The sequence below is a fragment of the Bradysia coprophila genome, unplaced genomic scaffold (genome assembly GCF_014529535.1).
Source record: "Bradysia coprophila strain Holo2 unplaced genomic scaffold, BU_Bcop_v1 contig_687, whole genome shotgun sequence".
Classification (NCBI taxonomy): domain Eukaryota; kingdom Metazoa; phylum Arthropoda; class Insecta; order Diptera; family Sciaridae; genus Bradysia; species Bradysia coprophila.
Window position 1 is genome coordinate 947994 of NW_023503927.1, and position 16657 is coordinate 964650.

Sequence of the window (16657 nt, forward strand, 5' to 3'; positions counted from 1 at the left end):
CGACGCTCACCTCTAAGCTGCACAGATATACATTGATGACATCGAGTCCATACATAACAGAAACAATTCGTCATATCTTCTTCTTTTTCAGCCTGTTTCTATCCACTGCTGGATGTAGGCCTCTCCAACTTCTTTCCATTTCGTACGATCCGTTGCCATTTGCTGCCAGTTTGTACCTGCAATAATCTTAATTCCGTTTGTCCATCTCTCTGGTGGTCTACCTATAGCTCGTCTTTTATATGGTCGCCAGTTCATGATCTTTTTGGTCCAACGTTCGTCTGTCCTTCTTGCAATATGTCCCGCCCAGCTCCATTTCAGAGATACGTCATATATCTACTGGAAAGTCGTACTAATGCGACAACATATAGATTGGCTCCATACGAGGATCGGTGTAAGCTGCTGAATTTGCAAAGTTTGGAGAAGAGACGAACAGTTGCAGATGCTGTGCTTGCCTTGGACATTTATAAGGGAAATATCAAGGATGACATCATTTCACCGAATTTTATACGGAATGAGAGCGTCTACGATCTTCGACATTCTACTCTGCGGTATTCGGTCAAAATAACCCCACCAAAATAACGAATTGTAGTAATAACTAATGTCAAAAAAATTATTTGAAAAATGACGAGATGACCAGTATATCGACAAAATTCGAGGATATCGACTATATTCGAGGATATGACTATATTCCAGTGTATCGACAGAATTCGAGGATAACGACTATATTCGACTATATTCGATTTTTTCGACTATATTCGAGTATATCGACTATATTCGAGGATATCGACTATATTCGAGGATATCGACTATATATTCGAGGATATCGACTATATTCGAGGATATTGACTATATTCGAGGATATCGACTATATTCGAGGATATCGACTATATTCGAGGATATCGACTATATTCGAGGATATCGACTACTCTGCAGCTACTGGTTGAACCGAGGGTGACGACCGTATATTTGTCGAATCAGCCAGTTGTACGGATGCTAAAGTTAATCAATGAACATAAAGATGTAGTGACTAGGTGTAACGGCAGGACTGTTTTTGAAAGTGAAATTATTGAAAAACTTTATGACGGCGGACTGTGATGCTCTGACTAATTGTGATGTAAAATTAAGTTTATTTATTGTCTAGTATAAGTTTTAATGTATGCGAGCATTTTTTATTCAGCCAGTCTTGGCGGTGATAAATAAATTCAATTCAATTCAATATTTCGAATGTGCGATTTTGTCGATGCATAAACTCTTACCATATTCAAACGAGTGAGTGGTGGGAAATCATTTCATTTGCCTGTGCGGTAGATATTTGTTTCGGTTAACATATCCGATGACTACAGGGCAAATTAACCGCAATGTCGTTTGTTGGTTAACGTTTATGATATATAAATGTGGTATGATAAGCAAGATTCGCCAATAAAACAACAGCGCCGTACTTCAACATCTTTTTATATTTCGTTTTATTTTACCGACTTTCCTCCAAAACATAATCTCCCGTTGTTTGTTCCTAGACTGAGATATGTTTATCGAAAAGTTTCTGATACAATTATGTTAAGTTATTCGTTTTTCTCTACCAAACTTTGTAAAAGCGTAAAGTATGATAACGATGTGCTCAGTATCTAGAAATAATTTTTTTTTCATAAAAGTAACATGTAATTCCCATAATCTGTTATGCTACTTCGAAGCGATGTGGATACACTCTACTACTAATCTGTACTACATGTTCTATACAATTTTCTCCAGTCCTTCCGTACACTCAGTCACTCACTCACACATTACCAATATCTAAAAACCAGACACATACAACACAACACAACGGTGTAATAAGTTGATAAACTATAAAATATAGAACTTCATCCCATACCACTCTCACACAGCGCTTTCATGAAAACATATCATAAATAATAAATTAGTTCATAATACTTAGACAGGGTAAAGTTTATTGGATGCACTACAAACATATTCGGCATTGTATATGTACCATGCTAGCAACATAACACCTTGTTCCGTACTTACTGCTGTGAAACTTTTCAGCGACAATATTGAGAACTTAAATGCAGTTATGCAAAGTGGCTTCTGTGATCGCAGTATGGAAAATGCAATATCTCGGATGAAACTGGTGCCGCTTGGGCAGTTTAGAGTTGTTTTACGATTCCAGTGTTTATTGTTGTTGTTCGGAGATTGAGGATATTGCCAATCGTGTAACAGTTCCCATTCACATGAATAGAATTTCCATGATGTTAACGAGCCCTGACAGAGAATTGGATTTCTGTTGAGCACTTCATAAAGTTAACAATTGTCTAAACATAACTCAAAATAAAGTTTTACTTTTCATGTGTTTTATGAATGCACTTCAAGCGAGAGTGGTAATAATATGGTACTGAAACTTGACAGTGTTTCACATAACTGTATAACACTGTAAAAAACCATTTCATACAAAAGAGTACTCTATTTGGCAGCTGTCGACATGATCACTTTAGCGTGAAGTGCGTTGTGTGGAACCAACAAAAGTGTTGATCCATGGGGTACGTAAAAACAGATTTTGAGCTTAGTTCAGTGTCATATACGTCGATAATCGGCGCTCTTGTAATGGTTTGCCAAACTACTTCAAATTGATAAAAATCATAAAATATCCCGCCAGAAAGTCAATGCGAATCCAAATAAAAGTAAGAAAATAGTCAAAGTATTTTACATGATTTTGTTATTCTTAGGGTCAAACTGTCTTTGACCTGCAACTCGATTCATTTGACTGTTATTTTGTCCGTCTTATCATAATTTATGATTTTACAGTGTACTGTGAAAAAGTGTCACGAATTTCTGTGTCAAATCTATGAATCGAAACTAAACTTTTCCTAACTAGTGTTGAAACGTCGCTTATTTCCCACGTCGTTTAGGAAAAACGTTGTTACTAACTTATGTTAAAAGGCTTTTTTAGCGAATTCGATTCCAGCAGTCGCCTCCAGCTCGAGCTTAAAACCTCTCATTCTCTAAAAAAGCATTTTAGCATGTGTTAGGAAAATAACTATAATCAAATCGAGAATATTCAGTTTTAAAATGAGGCCTCAACTGGTTGGCCATCGATTTGAAATTAATGGATTAGATAAACGGCTAATCATCTGTTACCGACAACAGTCACAAAAATGAGCGGTGAATTCTGATAAACGTGTTCGGTTCGTATATTGCAAAATAAATGTTTCATTTAATAAAGTACAAGATTTCACATCAAACAGAAGACGATACTTTAAACGATAGAAGTAACAGATTTGCCGTTGGTGAGTAATTTGACAATCTAGTCTAGATGTGCACATAGTCGCATACTGCTTCAATCATCAATAAAATGTTCAATGAATTTAATGTTTCATTTTCGTTCAAACCGATAAATAGATAATTGGGCGACAAAATAATCATGTCCGGAGCGATAGCGGAGGACTTGACGCAGTCTAACTCCCAAAAAAAGAACGAAGACATTTTTTTGAGACGCGGCAACTATGTATAGCCGAACATTTCAGTTTCTACACTTTGGTTTATATCACCACAAAACATATTCTATCATATTCTCGCTTCAAATACGAGCAAAACGAGCTATCACTCGACTACACACGCGGAATTCTGAAAACCGACATATTTTCTGTTTTTGTGTTTTACGCAAGTTCTTGATTTCTCCCTTTAAAAATACATGCAAAAATCACAAAACACTGAATAAACACAAAACTGAAAATGTGTCGGTTTTCAGAATTCCGCGAGTGTATGTAACTTTAAAATTGCCGGAGATACATCGTTTTGAAGTTGGTCATTTTGATAGAAAATGCACCAAATTAACGTTTTCCAAAGAATCAAAATCTTTCAACTTACTCTGTATGTTTCTATCTGTCTATCTGTCTATCTATCGACGGTCGATCTCGGAAACTAGTCAGCCAATCTCCATGAAATTTTGCAGGAACCTCAGGGTGGGCATAAAAATGAAAATGTGATACGCCATTACCCCAGGAAAAACCAGAATTTTGTTTTATTGGCCTCGAAGTGGTTTCTGAGTGTGGTTTTCGAGGGTCGGGAACGCCTTTTCGGCTGTAGCTTAGCTGTATTGAAACCTACAGAGGCGTGCGACCCATCAAATGAAAGGTATTCGTAACACGATTCGAACAAAAAAATAATTAAAAAAATCGGGGCAGATTCGTTTGAGCTAGAGTGATTAGAGTGACCAAATTTTGAGCTACTCGAGCGTAGGATGAAAGGACTAATATTTTTTTGGGTTATGAGAGATAGAGAATTACTTTCTTCGGCAAAGTCTCAGAGTTTTACGAGTAGAAAAGAAGGGCATTTGTGAAAAATGTCGAAAGTTGGAAATGGGTGGGTCAAGGCGAATATAATGGTGAAAACTGAACCGCCGCAGGGGTTTTAGAGATATTTCTTGAATGGTGGTCCAATTTCGTCCAATTTTCGAATTTCGTCAAATTTTCGAATTTCGTCAAATTTTCGATTTTCGTCAAATTTTCGAATTTCGTCAAATTTTCGATTTTCGTCAAATTTTCGATTTTCGTCAAATTTTTGATTTTCGTCAAATTTTTGATTTGCGTCAAATTTTCAAATTTCGTCAAATTTTCGAATTTCGTCAAATGTTCGATTTTCGTCAAATTTTCGAATTTCGTCAAATTTTCGATTTTCGTCAAATTTTTGATTTTCGTCAAATTTTTGATTTGCGTCAAATTTTTGATTTGCGTCAAATTTTCAAATTTCGTCAAATTTTCGAATTTCGTCAAATGTTCGATTTTCGTCAAATTTTCGAATTTCGTCAAATTTTCGATTTTCGTCAAATTTTCGATTTTCGTCAAATTTTTGATTTTCGTCAAATTTTTGATTTTCATCAAATTTTCGAATTTCATCAAATTTTCGAATTTCGTCAAATTTTCGATTTTCGTCAAATTTTCGATTTTCGTCAAATTTTTGATTTTCGTCAAATTTTTGATTTTCGTCAAATTTTCGAATTTCGTCAAATTTTCGAATTTCGTCAAATTTTCGAATTTCGTCAAATTTTCGAATTTCGTCAAATTTTCGATTTTCGTCAAATTTTCGAGTTTCGTCAAATTTTCGAATTTCGCCAAATTTCTGTTATAAACTGTTATAAAAAGCAGTGTTCTAAAACTTCTAAAACGACTGATATCCCAACAAAAATCTCTTCGAGAAAAGTGTGACGCAGTCTTTGAAATACAATTTCTAAAATGAATGATATCGCTAGAGTTGACGCTTTCAGCTTCGTTACGCAAAAATTAAATTTTCCACCCAATTTTAGTTCAAACAAGCTGGCTTAGTTTTTCTCATCATCTGCCAAATAATTTTTACCAAAAAAAATTTGACTGGAAACAACCAAAATTTTACCAAAAAAAATCTGCGTCGCAAAGTGGCAAATGTTCAGGAACAGACCAGCAAGAAAATTTATTTGGTAAAATTTTGGTTGTTTCCAGTCAAATTTTTTTTGGTAAAAATTATTTGGCAGATGATGAGAAAAACTAAGCCAGCTTGTTTGAACTAAAATTGGGTGGAAAATTTAATTTTTGCGTAACGAAGCTGAAAGCGTCAACTCTAGCGATATCATTCATTTTAGAAATTGTATTTCAAAGACTGCGTCACACTTTTCTCGAAGAGATTTTTGTTGGGATTTATGAAAATTACCATTTTACTGAATGGAATCGCGGGCGTATTCAATCAAATTGAATCACGAATGCCAAAAATAAAATAAAATAAATTAATTAACGCGACACATTTTTCAACTCTGCGGTTTTGCGTCACAACAACCACAACTTTTCTGCAAAATTGATGGCGATAGCCTATGATATTTGTATCAAATATTCAACGATGGTCGAAACGATTTAAAAAAAAGAAACATACCCAGACAGCGTGACAGCAATTTATAGCTATGTGATTGTTTTACACCTCCAAAGTAGTTGATCAAAGTGTGAAGTGATATAATGCATGTTTGGTGCCAAGACACAGTCTCTCAAAAAGGAAACCGTCGGTTCGTGCCTCCTGGCCAGATTATAGATAACAGCACAGCACTGTACCCTGATGTACAAACCGCACGCAGATAAGTTAGTGTAATAAATGAATTCACCGTAAGTGAAGACAGCCAAGATAAGAGACTCAACCAAGAGAATTGAGTGTCAATCGAGAAAAGATGGCTACTCTGACAAAGACTCCGAAGCCTTCCAAGAACTTTCAAGCAGATATCGGTAACCTGATTCGAGATTGTCAATTACAAAAAATTGTGGAAACCCATTTCGTCATTAGTGACAAAGGAAACCAAAATACGGTAAAACTGATAAAAAACGATCCCTCGAAAATCACCCCAGTTGACGGTCAGTGATCGAGAAGTGTCGGCAAACAGGCGTATCTTAAGTGTCTTAGTACCCTCTACCAACACTGGTAATTCCGAAACGTGAGTTCCTAAAAAATTGCAAAGCTAGACTTTTTCGAAATGTATGGCAGATCGAAGGTTGCTTCGGCAAAGTCTCTAAAAAACATAGCTAACGCCGACCCGTAGGAAACAACAATTCGTATCAAAAGCCTTTAATGTGGAACTCTTCGTTTCTCTTACTTCATTTTCTTCTCTACTGAAAAGCTATTCGCTCTTTAAAATCACTTACATTATCCACTCTTTGCCTTGTTATCATATAAAAATAAATTGCCGGAGGCAATATAGACAGCCCCGTACGAAGTCAACTTTCATAAATTCCTATTTAAACAGCTAAATACCGCTATATTTACCTATAAATAAACATTTCACAGATGAATATGCTATTATATAGCTCTATATGCCTGTATATAGCTCAATGTAGCTATATATAGTTAAATATAGATGTCCATATATGGTATGTCTAAATTTACTCGAGATATTGACAAAATACTCCACGTTCACTGTACGGCCGAGTAGCCGGATAAGAGTCACTCCAAGAGACCTAGCTCACGCTATGGTGAACCTGATTTCATAAACGTTTTTTTCCCTGATTGGTACAATCATATCGAATCATATTTATAATTGACGAAAGCTTAGCTTAATATGTAAATAACGACGAAAAATTACCTCAACAAAATGTTAGAATTAAGATTGTCAACTGTGATAGATCGATATGCTGTGTTTTTAGCAACCTTCTGTAAGTAGGCAGCCAGGATTGACTTAAAACATGAAAATTTAACTTGTAATGTTTCGTATTACGTTTTGACATATTGTAAAAGGTAGCATCGTCATCTTCTACAAACATTTTGTAAACGGAAGTATCACTCCCTTCTACAAGCCAGTAATACTTCCTTTTTTAAAAATTGTTTGTAAAGGAGAGTGATTGCTTCCTTTTACAAAGACTTTGTAGAAGATAGTGTTGATTTCTTTTACAAAGTGTTTGTAGAAGAGAGTGATTCCTTCTTTTGACAAAGTGTTTGTAAAGTATAGTGCTGCTTCCTTTAATAAAGTGTTTGTAGATGAGAATGTTGCTTTCTTTGACAAAGTGTTTGTAGAGTAGAGTGCTGCTTCCTTTTAAAAAGTGTTTGTAGATGAGAGCGATTGCTTCCATTTACAAACTGTTTGTAGAAGAAAGTGTTGCTTTCTTTTTAAAAGTGTTTGTAGTAGATAGTGCTGCTTCCTTTTTAAAAGTGTTTGTAAAAGAGAGTTCTGCTTCGTTTTACAAAGTGTTTGTAGAGTAGAGTGTTGCTTCATTCTACAAAGTGTTTGTAGAAGAGAGTGATTACTTCTTTTTACAAAGTGTTACCCTACTGATACTTCCTTTTACAAAGTGTTTGTAGAAGAAAATGATTCCTTTTTTTTGACAAAGTGTTTGTAAAGTATAGTGCTGCTTCCTTTTAAAGTGTTTGTAGATGAGAATGTTGCTTTCTTTGACAAAGTGTTTCTAGAGTAGAGTGCTGCTTCCTTTTAAAAAGTTTTTGTAGATGAGAGCGATTGCTTCCATTTACAAACTGTTTGTAGTAGATAGTGCTGCTTTCTTTTTAAAAGTGTTTGTAAAAGAGAGTGCTGCTTCGTTTTACAAAGTGTTTGTAGAGTAGCTACTCTAGAGTGTTGCTTCATTCTACAAAGTGTTTGTAGAAGAGATTGATTACTTCTTTTTACAAAGTGTTACCCTACTGATACTTCCTTTTATAAAGTGTTTGTAGAAGAGAGTGATGGTTCCTTTTACAAAGTGTTTGAAGAAGAGATTGATTCTCAATCTACAAAATGTTTGTAGAAGATGGTGATTATGTCAAAACACAACACGAAGCATCAACGGTTACATTTTAATGATTTATGTCAACGCTTCATTAACTACATCATTCGAAGCTTTTCAGTTTACTCGAAAAGTGCGAGTAGTGAAATAAAGATTCCAACAAAAACTAACGGCATTTTGTGCGAATAGTCTTTATTCGACTATTCGCACTTTGTGCGATTAGTACCTACCAAACGTTATTTCGGGAACGTCAAAGTTCGACTATTTTCCAAAATTTGATGGGTAACTTCCTGCTACTTACTTCCCCAGCCGCCCACAGCAAATCAAAAAGTTCACTTGTTTTCTTCGCATTCTCTAACGTTGACTACTTTCAAAACTGTGTGGAAACATATCGAAAATCACAAACAGTTAATTTGAGCTCAGTTTACCCGATTTCTTCATTAAATAACGGGAATTTTCACTGGAATTATAATCATCGGGGATTACTGAGAAAATGCCTGTTAGTTTTGAGTATTTAACAGGGTGGGTTATAAGGAAGACACTCAAATAACGATAAATTAACTCGTCAAAATTGTTTACTCTGCTTCTGCATGTTCAAAATGGATTAGAAATCAATTTCTCTCTGATCTTATCAAATCTTGAAAAGCTCTAGGAATGCATTAAGAGAGTTTATGATTTGATATAATATGTATAAGGACAGGACATGTCCATTATGCCTGCCAATTGGCTGAATGAAATCTATTTCGAGATGCATTCTAAAATAACTGTACCTCATATGGTGCTAGTGCATAGTGTTCATGGCTATGATTTGTCAACAGAACAAGGAAGAAAAAAACCGTCGCAATAGAAATGAGATATTAATTTGAACATAAATTACGAACGTATACGAGAACAGAGCAATAGAATGTGATGAAACGTTCTACTAGGGCAAAGATTCCAATTTATCTGTATCTCAAAACCAAATGCTGTCGCTGTTGTACTGATAGCCCATTAATTTTAGAGGAATGAGTCGTTTACAAGAACATGCACATCGGTACGTTGTAGCTTGAAGATTTATATAACAAAATTTCCAGTTACAATTTTCTTAAAGCTTTACACGTTTTGAATAATGTTCAGACGCTCAATTATGTTCATTACTAGCAAACATTGCCGGCTAACTGTAATTTAGGTAGTTACTTTTAATAAGATAAATCAGAAAGTGTCAGATATTTAACTTTGCTCTTGATGCAAAGAAACATTAACAGAGACAGAGCACAAAGTAGTAAGTTAAATGGGATTACCAGAACTTCACTGATTCGGCTGAGACTGGTCTGAATAGTAGTCCATAGTCACATATATTTCGGCTGAATCAGTGAAGTTTTAGCAATTCCACAAAGAGTAGAGTGTGGTTTCAGTGGCGTTAAATCAAATGAAACTTTTATGAGAGGAATCTGGATGAAATAGTAGATTACGTTGGATGCTGCGAAAGTAATTCATTACATGGGGTAATAATTTTGTGATACAAGAACACTCGCAAGGGCGTTTTATTTGAACAAAAATCTTCTGTCACTGTCTTTTCGGTAACAAGTGTTTTACAGATCCGAGCCGAAGGCGATCTATTTTTTTTTGTTCAAAAACACACAAACATTAACGATGACAGAGACATTTAATTGGTTATACTGGCATTGAACGAGTCGACAGTTATGTGTACCTACGTCACAAATTGAAGTTGGGTCTTGCAGAAATAAAACGTAGCATTGATCTTGCATGGGCAGTAGGGTGTAGCGGTTTTTACAAAATGTGTTAGTTCTTTTAAGGCTCAGCCGGAAATCCACTCAGCTGGTCCATCTGATCATTTTATGGAAGAAAAAAAAATTTCAAACTTTGATTTTGTGCTGCCGCCAGATCGATTTTTGAAAATTTCGTCGTTTTCGGTCCACATCACATATATCGATTTTTTACGGTGGGCTCAGTGTACATAAAAAGTTGAGTCAACATGGTAATCTAATCTCCAGGCTTCACAGATTATTTTATAATAAAGATCAAGTCTAAAAAATATTTTTTGAGTTCATGACTGATCGTCAAAGTTCCCCGATGGTGATTTTGAGACTTTAATCTCGCCACAAAATTTGATGAAAATGTGCAAAAATGTAAATTAAACTTTAAATAAATGCTAAATGGACCGCGGTGAGTCAAATACAACATCTGATTTATTTGGGACACCTAAATTTGATATTTATCTGACAAAAAGTTGTGTTTTTGGTACATGGAATATTGTTGGCGAAAGTCGAATAACCTCAATTAATAATTTTTTAGCTTAAAATGTATTCCCAGGTTCTGACAATGCGAAACCTTCAATTTAAAGCGTTTTCTAAGCTAATTTACAACATTAAATACATCAAAATTTGAAAATGTAAAGAGACGTAGCCACTGGCTCTAGAACTTGTCAACAGTACGTAAATTAGCTTAGAAAACGCTTAAAATTGAAGGTTTCGCATTGTCAGAACCTGGGAATACATTTTAAGCTAAAAAATTATTGATTTGAGGTAATTCGACTTTCGCCACCAATATTCCATGTACCAAAAACACAACTTTTTGTCAGATAAATATCAAATTTAGGCGTCCCACTTCAAATCAGATGTTGTATTTGACTCACAGCGGTCCATTTAGCATATTTAAAGTTTAATTTACATTTTTGCACATTTTCATCAAATTTTGTGGCGAGATTAAAGTCTCAAAATCACCATCGGGGAACTTTGACGATCAGTCATGAACTCAAAAAATAGTTTTTAGACTTGATCTTTTTTATAAAATAATCTGTGAAGCCTGGAGATTATATTACCATGTTGACTCAACTTTTTATGTACACTGAGCCCACCGTAAAAAATCGATATATGTGACGTGGACCGAAAACGACGAAATTTTCAAAAATCGATCTGGCGGCAGCGTAAAATCAGTTTGAAAAAAAAAAAAATTCTTCCATAAAATGATCAGATTGACCAGCTGAGTGGATTTCCGGCTGAGCCTTAACAGAACTAATACATTTTGTAAAACCGCTACACCCTAATGGGCAGAGTTCAGGCTGGAAATTAGCAAACAGCAATAGCAAATAGCAAAATAAACAATAGTATGAAACGTAAAGTGATCGATACGTGTGTCCTTCCCGTGCTCACATCAAGGAGAGGAAACGTTAACGTTAACAAAAGCTTCCGAAAATAAGTTAGGAGTGGCACAAAGAGGAATGGAACGGAGTATGCTTGGAATTAGGCTCAGATATTGAATGACAAATCAATGGATCCAACAGCAAACGAAAGTCGTTGATGTCATGGAAAGAATAGCATATTTAGAGTGGAGCTAACCTAGGAACGTTTGCCAGTGCTTGTCTAGCAGAAAGTTTCGCTGGACTCCAAGGAGTAAGCGAAGCTCTGTCGGTAGAAACACAAGTAAAGGAGATTTATACCTGCACAGACAGTGAATCTATGATTAAAGTGTTAACATCACCTCTTATGACCTCCAAGCAAGGACTACCTAAGCCTAATGGGTCTGATGATCACACTAGTTTGGGCACCAGCCCATTCTGGAGTTGAAGGAAAGACAGACAAAATAGCAAGAATAGGTTTCTCATCGCACCCATGTGGGCCGGAAACTCAAATTCCAATACCTCAATCGTTAAGCGTGAGAGCGCTAAAGGATCTGGTGAATGCCGAACACGAAGGGGCGATTGACAACGTATAAAGGAGGATTGCACACTAAATGCTTCCTCACAAACTTCGAACGGAAAGTGGTCCAAGGGAACTTATCAACACGGACCGGAATCGCGTCACAAGAGTAGTCGGAGCGATAGCCGGTAACTGTGGTCTGAATAAGCACCTTAGAAAGATGAGATTGTCTGACACGTCACACGTCATAACGCATCTGTGGTCGATAAGAACCATACACCTCTTATGTAATTGCCCCAATCACGTCCAACTTCGACGCAGGTTACTAGGTGTGACGCTGTGACACCATCAGAAGTTCACGAGGATCAGCAGATCTGTGTTTCGAGACCGAGCCCAGCTCGGTCATCCCAAACTGATAAATCTAAAAAAAGTGGAGTTGGCCGGGACAGATTGCAAGAAGGGCAGACGAACGTTGGACCAAAAAGATCATGAACTGGAGACCACCTAAAACACGACCTAGAGTTAAACCACCAGAGAGGTGGAATAATGGTATAAAGGGAATTGCAGGCACAACAAGTGGCAACGGATCGTTCGGAATGGAAGGGAATTGGGGTGGCCTACGTCCAGGAGTGGATAGAAACAGGCTGAAAAAGAAGAAGTAGATGTCAAGGCTAGGTTTCAAAAAAAGGTTTTGAAAAATCTATTGAGTAGTTCCAGAGATATGGGAGTTACGCCCTCTCGTAATGTTGCCCTCGAAGTATCAAGAGTTTTGATTGTTTCTGCGAATCAGCTGAAGCAAATTAATGCTGAAATTTCAGTGCCTCTGAGACTGTAGGGAACGACAATAATGTCTCCATTGTTGGTTTGCAGACCGTTGGTTGTTATTTTTCCTTCGCTGTGTTGAAAGCAAAAAAAGAAGCAAACCAACGCAAACTCCACCGTCCAGAATTAGTTTGTACAGAACAATAACGGCAGTCTACTATATAGAGATTCAAGCAAAATTTTGCTAACTCACTCAATTATTTAATAACGTAGATGGAACTGTGATGTAAATCGAAAATTCACAACAGTATCATTAGTCACCGTTCATAGACGATTCCAGGTGAAATCTCGCACATTCTTCAACGACGAGAGATACCATAGGGTTATGCAGAAGTTCTTTCTTCGCGAAAAATGCTGAAATAATATTTCATCGATGCAATTTCATCGCGAAAAGCCTCGAAATTTTTCCTCACAACGAACGTTTATACCAAGATTTATTTTCGAAAAAAATGTGTTTCCATAAACATGAGTTCTCTAACCCGACGACAACGACGACGTCTCAAAAGAATGTAATAAAGAAAAATAAAATAAAATATTAAATGAACATCAGGTGCTAATAATGTCGTAATAACAATAAGTTAATGCTTACGCATTCAATCAATCTGTCTCCTTTCCAACATAAAATGAACAACTGTGACAACGCTGATACTATGTAAATTAGCAGCTTAGCTAAATTTCCTAGTGTCATCTTTACCTGTTTAATAGAAGGAAGAAACAAAACGAAAGAAGAGAAACACTTAAAATCCATTAAAATACGTTACCACGTTGTAAAAATACAAGATGTGCTGAGTGATTGCGCTATGTGTGCGATGGGTAAAATGTTGGGAATTTTTATATTTTAATAACGACATACCGCAGCTATTTGAAAGCCCACCAAGCATATTAAAAATGAACTTATCGTAAAATTTACAAGTAATATTGGACTGAAAAATTCCTCCATGTGCTCGCAGAACCTAAAAAACATTTTTTTTTCACTTTGTTATCGCTTAACACTCTGGCAAATTGGTGATGCATAATACGTACTTTGTAATTGTGTTATGATGATCGATTATCAGTTTCAATCGAAGCTTTCTCTTCATTTCTCTGGCGCACAGACTCATCTCGAGATCGGCGTTCGTTGACTTTTTATCCACCCGGTCAATAATACCGTTGATTTTCTCATGCAAAATCGCAAACTGTCCGCACGTATAAGCGACAAAAAATCCGAACAAACTATCTTCGGCAAATAAAGTAGTTACCACACCGAATCCAGCCAATGATGTGAGAAAATACGTTACTACATATGGAAAGGTGCTGTAGGCATCGTACGGAAAAATCATTTTGTACGGAAACGGTTTGCTGCCACTATCGGTTACGTGGATGAGTTCGAACAGTGGTAGAATGACATACATGCATATTAGGACAAACAACATGGCGGATATTACTTTTAGCAGAACGGTGTCCTTTTCACACTTTCTTGCCACGAATTGGTTGCTATCTCTGTTGGAGTGGAAAAACTTATATTGAGAAAATAGTCTGTGCTGTTGGGGGATGTTCACAAAGTACGTACATCGAAAGAGACTAATTTTCGACCCTCTCTCACTGAGCAAATCTTGTACTACCTATTCATATTGGTGGCTATTCGCATCTATTGGTAACTATTGGCGTCAATTGATAACTGTCACATATAGTCGACAACAGGCGTAAATATCCGACAATAGACGCAACTCGCCGCCATTAGATACGAATACAATGTCAATAGACACCAATAGTTACCAATGTAGGGAAATGTTAAAGCAATACTTACCAATAGAAGGAAATAGTACGTCAATACTATCCACGCGTTTAGTGGTATGATTTGTAGCGCTGTATAAAAAAGCGGTCGAATCCGATATTTTGAATTTTTTTATGGGAGTTCACATTCAAACGTTGATATCTCCGTTGTTTTTAATGAGTAAGAGCCAGATTTTGCTAGGTTTGCATCGTTTATCTAGGTTTATCGATTGGCATACTCATTTGTGTAAAATGTTGAGTAAAAATTTTCTTCTAATTATTTTACACAAATGAGTATGCCAATCGATAAACCTCCATAAAAGATGCAAACCTAGCAAAATCTGGCTCTTATTCTTTAAAAACAACGGAGATATCAACGTCGAATGTGAATTCCCATACAAATATTCAAAATATCGGATTCGACCGCTCTTTTATGCAGCGCTACAAACCATACCACTAAACCCTCTCGCATGAAATCTAAGAAAAAAAAATCTTAAAAATGAAAAAGACGTACGTAGTTTGTGAACGACCGTTCGCTGCAGAGCGTTTGTTTTTTTTTCATTTTAGAGCAATGGACCCTTTGCAAAGAAGCCTACATTTAGGCAGAAAAGTATTCGCTTTTTGATGATTTCTCTGAACCAAAATCTTATTTTGAAAAAGTAAAACGTCGAAGCAAGAAAAAATGTGTTACTTTTAAAGAAAAAGTTGGTAATCTGCACAGGTTTCTGAAAGTGGGCTACGCTATGACCCACAAACCAATTTTTCCTTTTAAAGTAACAAATTTTTGCGTGTGCTTTAATGGTTTACTTTTCAAAAAAAGATTTTGGTTCAGAGAGAAATCATCAAAAAACAAAAAAAAAAATTCGCCTAAATGTAGGCTACAAATTTGCAAAGGGTCCATTGCTCTTAAGTTGAAAACAGAATTGAGTTTTGTTTTTATCACGAAAATTTCCTAATAATTTCAATTTTCTTACAGAAAATATGCAAATATTTTCATCTTTTAATGTTCCTTTGATTGATAGAGGAAACGTTTGTCCGTATACGAACACAGACAAACAAGTTTAAGGAAAAAACAAAAAAAAATCCCTGTCTTTCGTCCTTATTATAAATTCGAATGTTAAAGCTATTACAGGCGAAATTCGCTAATAATAAATGAGAAACAACACAATGACAATATTCCTGAATAACATCCGCCACTCCAGTCTATTATTACTATGGTTTTCATATCATACTGTGATATCCAAATGTTGTTCACGAATTCCGTTGTCAAATCCTTGAGAGCACCACGTCTACGGTTTAAATGAATTAAACGTAATAAATTATGAATTCCCATTAAGACTGTGCATCCACATTCAGTAACCGTTAATATATCACCCCAAGCATAAAACACAAATGAAGATTGAGCCAAACACGTTAAAGTAATTAGTATTATGATGGTATAGGACCATGCATAATATAAAATTCCAATAAAATTGGGCGAATCGGAATTTTCCAACGGCCATGCACCAACCATTTTCAACGCAATACATTGGAATGGAAACGTAAACGACTTGTTGTCGCTATGCGGTCGTGGATTGTGCATTTTAGATTGGATTTGTTTTTTGAGTTTTCTTAGTGACACGTCCGATCTACGGAATTTATTTTTCAAACGTTTTCAACACGGCACTCGACGAGTAAGTAAACGCAACGGTTCTACCGATTTTCCTTTTATATGGAGTCATCACAATGTCGGCATTTTTGTCGTTAATAATTGATGGAGGTGACATTAAATATTATTGTAGTTTTAAAAGCTTTCGTAGCTACTAATTAATGGACTCACAAACTTTTATGCATTAAATGGAATTAGGGTTCCAAGAACTATATATGTTTTTCCTAAGTGCAAGCGAGGTCATTTGAATGGCATGAATAACAATGAATAACCCATTTTCGTTCTCGCATTATTTATTAATATTATGTACGTTCCCGCCATTCTCTTTGTTCGAGACCGCCATTTAAATCAAAATCCTTTCTGTCCCTTGACATTGTTATATTATAGGGGAATTACCGTCAAATCATTTTGTGGAAGTATCGCATCAAACAACGCTACATTTAGCACGATGACCGACGAGTAAATTAACTAACTTTGAGTGTGTTAAATTGTGGTTTATTTTCAATGTTATTAGTTAATCTCGAATATGTTACCGAACCCTACCGTTCAAAGTTATCCGGCCAAACTCATTTCATCGACGAATTTCGAAA

General features: G+C 35.9%; 1 protein-coding gene and 1 long non-coding RNA gene across 2 annotated transcripts; one reads left to right on the plus strand and one right to left on the minus strand.

Annotated features, from left to right (window-relative positions):
- Positions 1 to 1436: 1436 nt before the first annotated feature.
- Positions 1437 to 16091, minus strand: LOC119083484 (odorant receptor 13a). Its single transcript, XM_037193210.1, has 6 exons — positions 15652 to 16091; positions 13691 to 14146; positions 13521 to 13620; positions 13257 to 13361; positions 2020 to 2253; positions 1437 to 1622 (listed from the first exon to the last, which is right to left on the minus strand). Exons 1-6 carry the CDS (start codon positions 15999 to 16001, stop codon positions 1560 to 1562), a joined length of 1308 nt encoding a protein of 435 aa, XP_037049105.1. The 5' UTR covers positions 16002 to 16091; the 3' UTR covers positions 1437 to 1559.
- LOC119083496 lies at positions 7026 to 11501 on the plus strand. The gene is made up of 3 exons (XR_005088876.1): positions 7026 to 7148; positions 10228 to 10232; positions 11491 to 11501. It is a non-coding gene; the product is annotated as an uncharacterized LOC119083496 (long non-coding RNA).
- Positions 16092 to 16657: the final 566 nt, after the last annotated feature.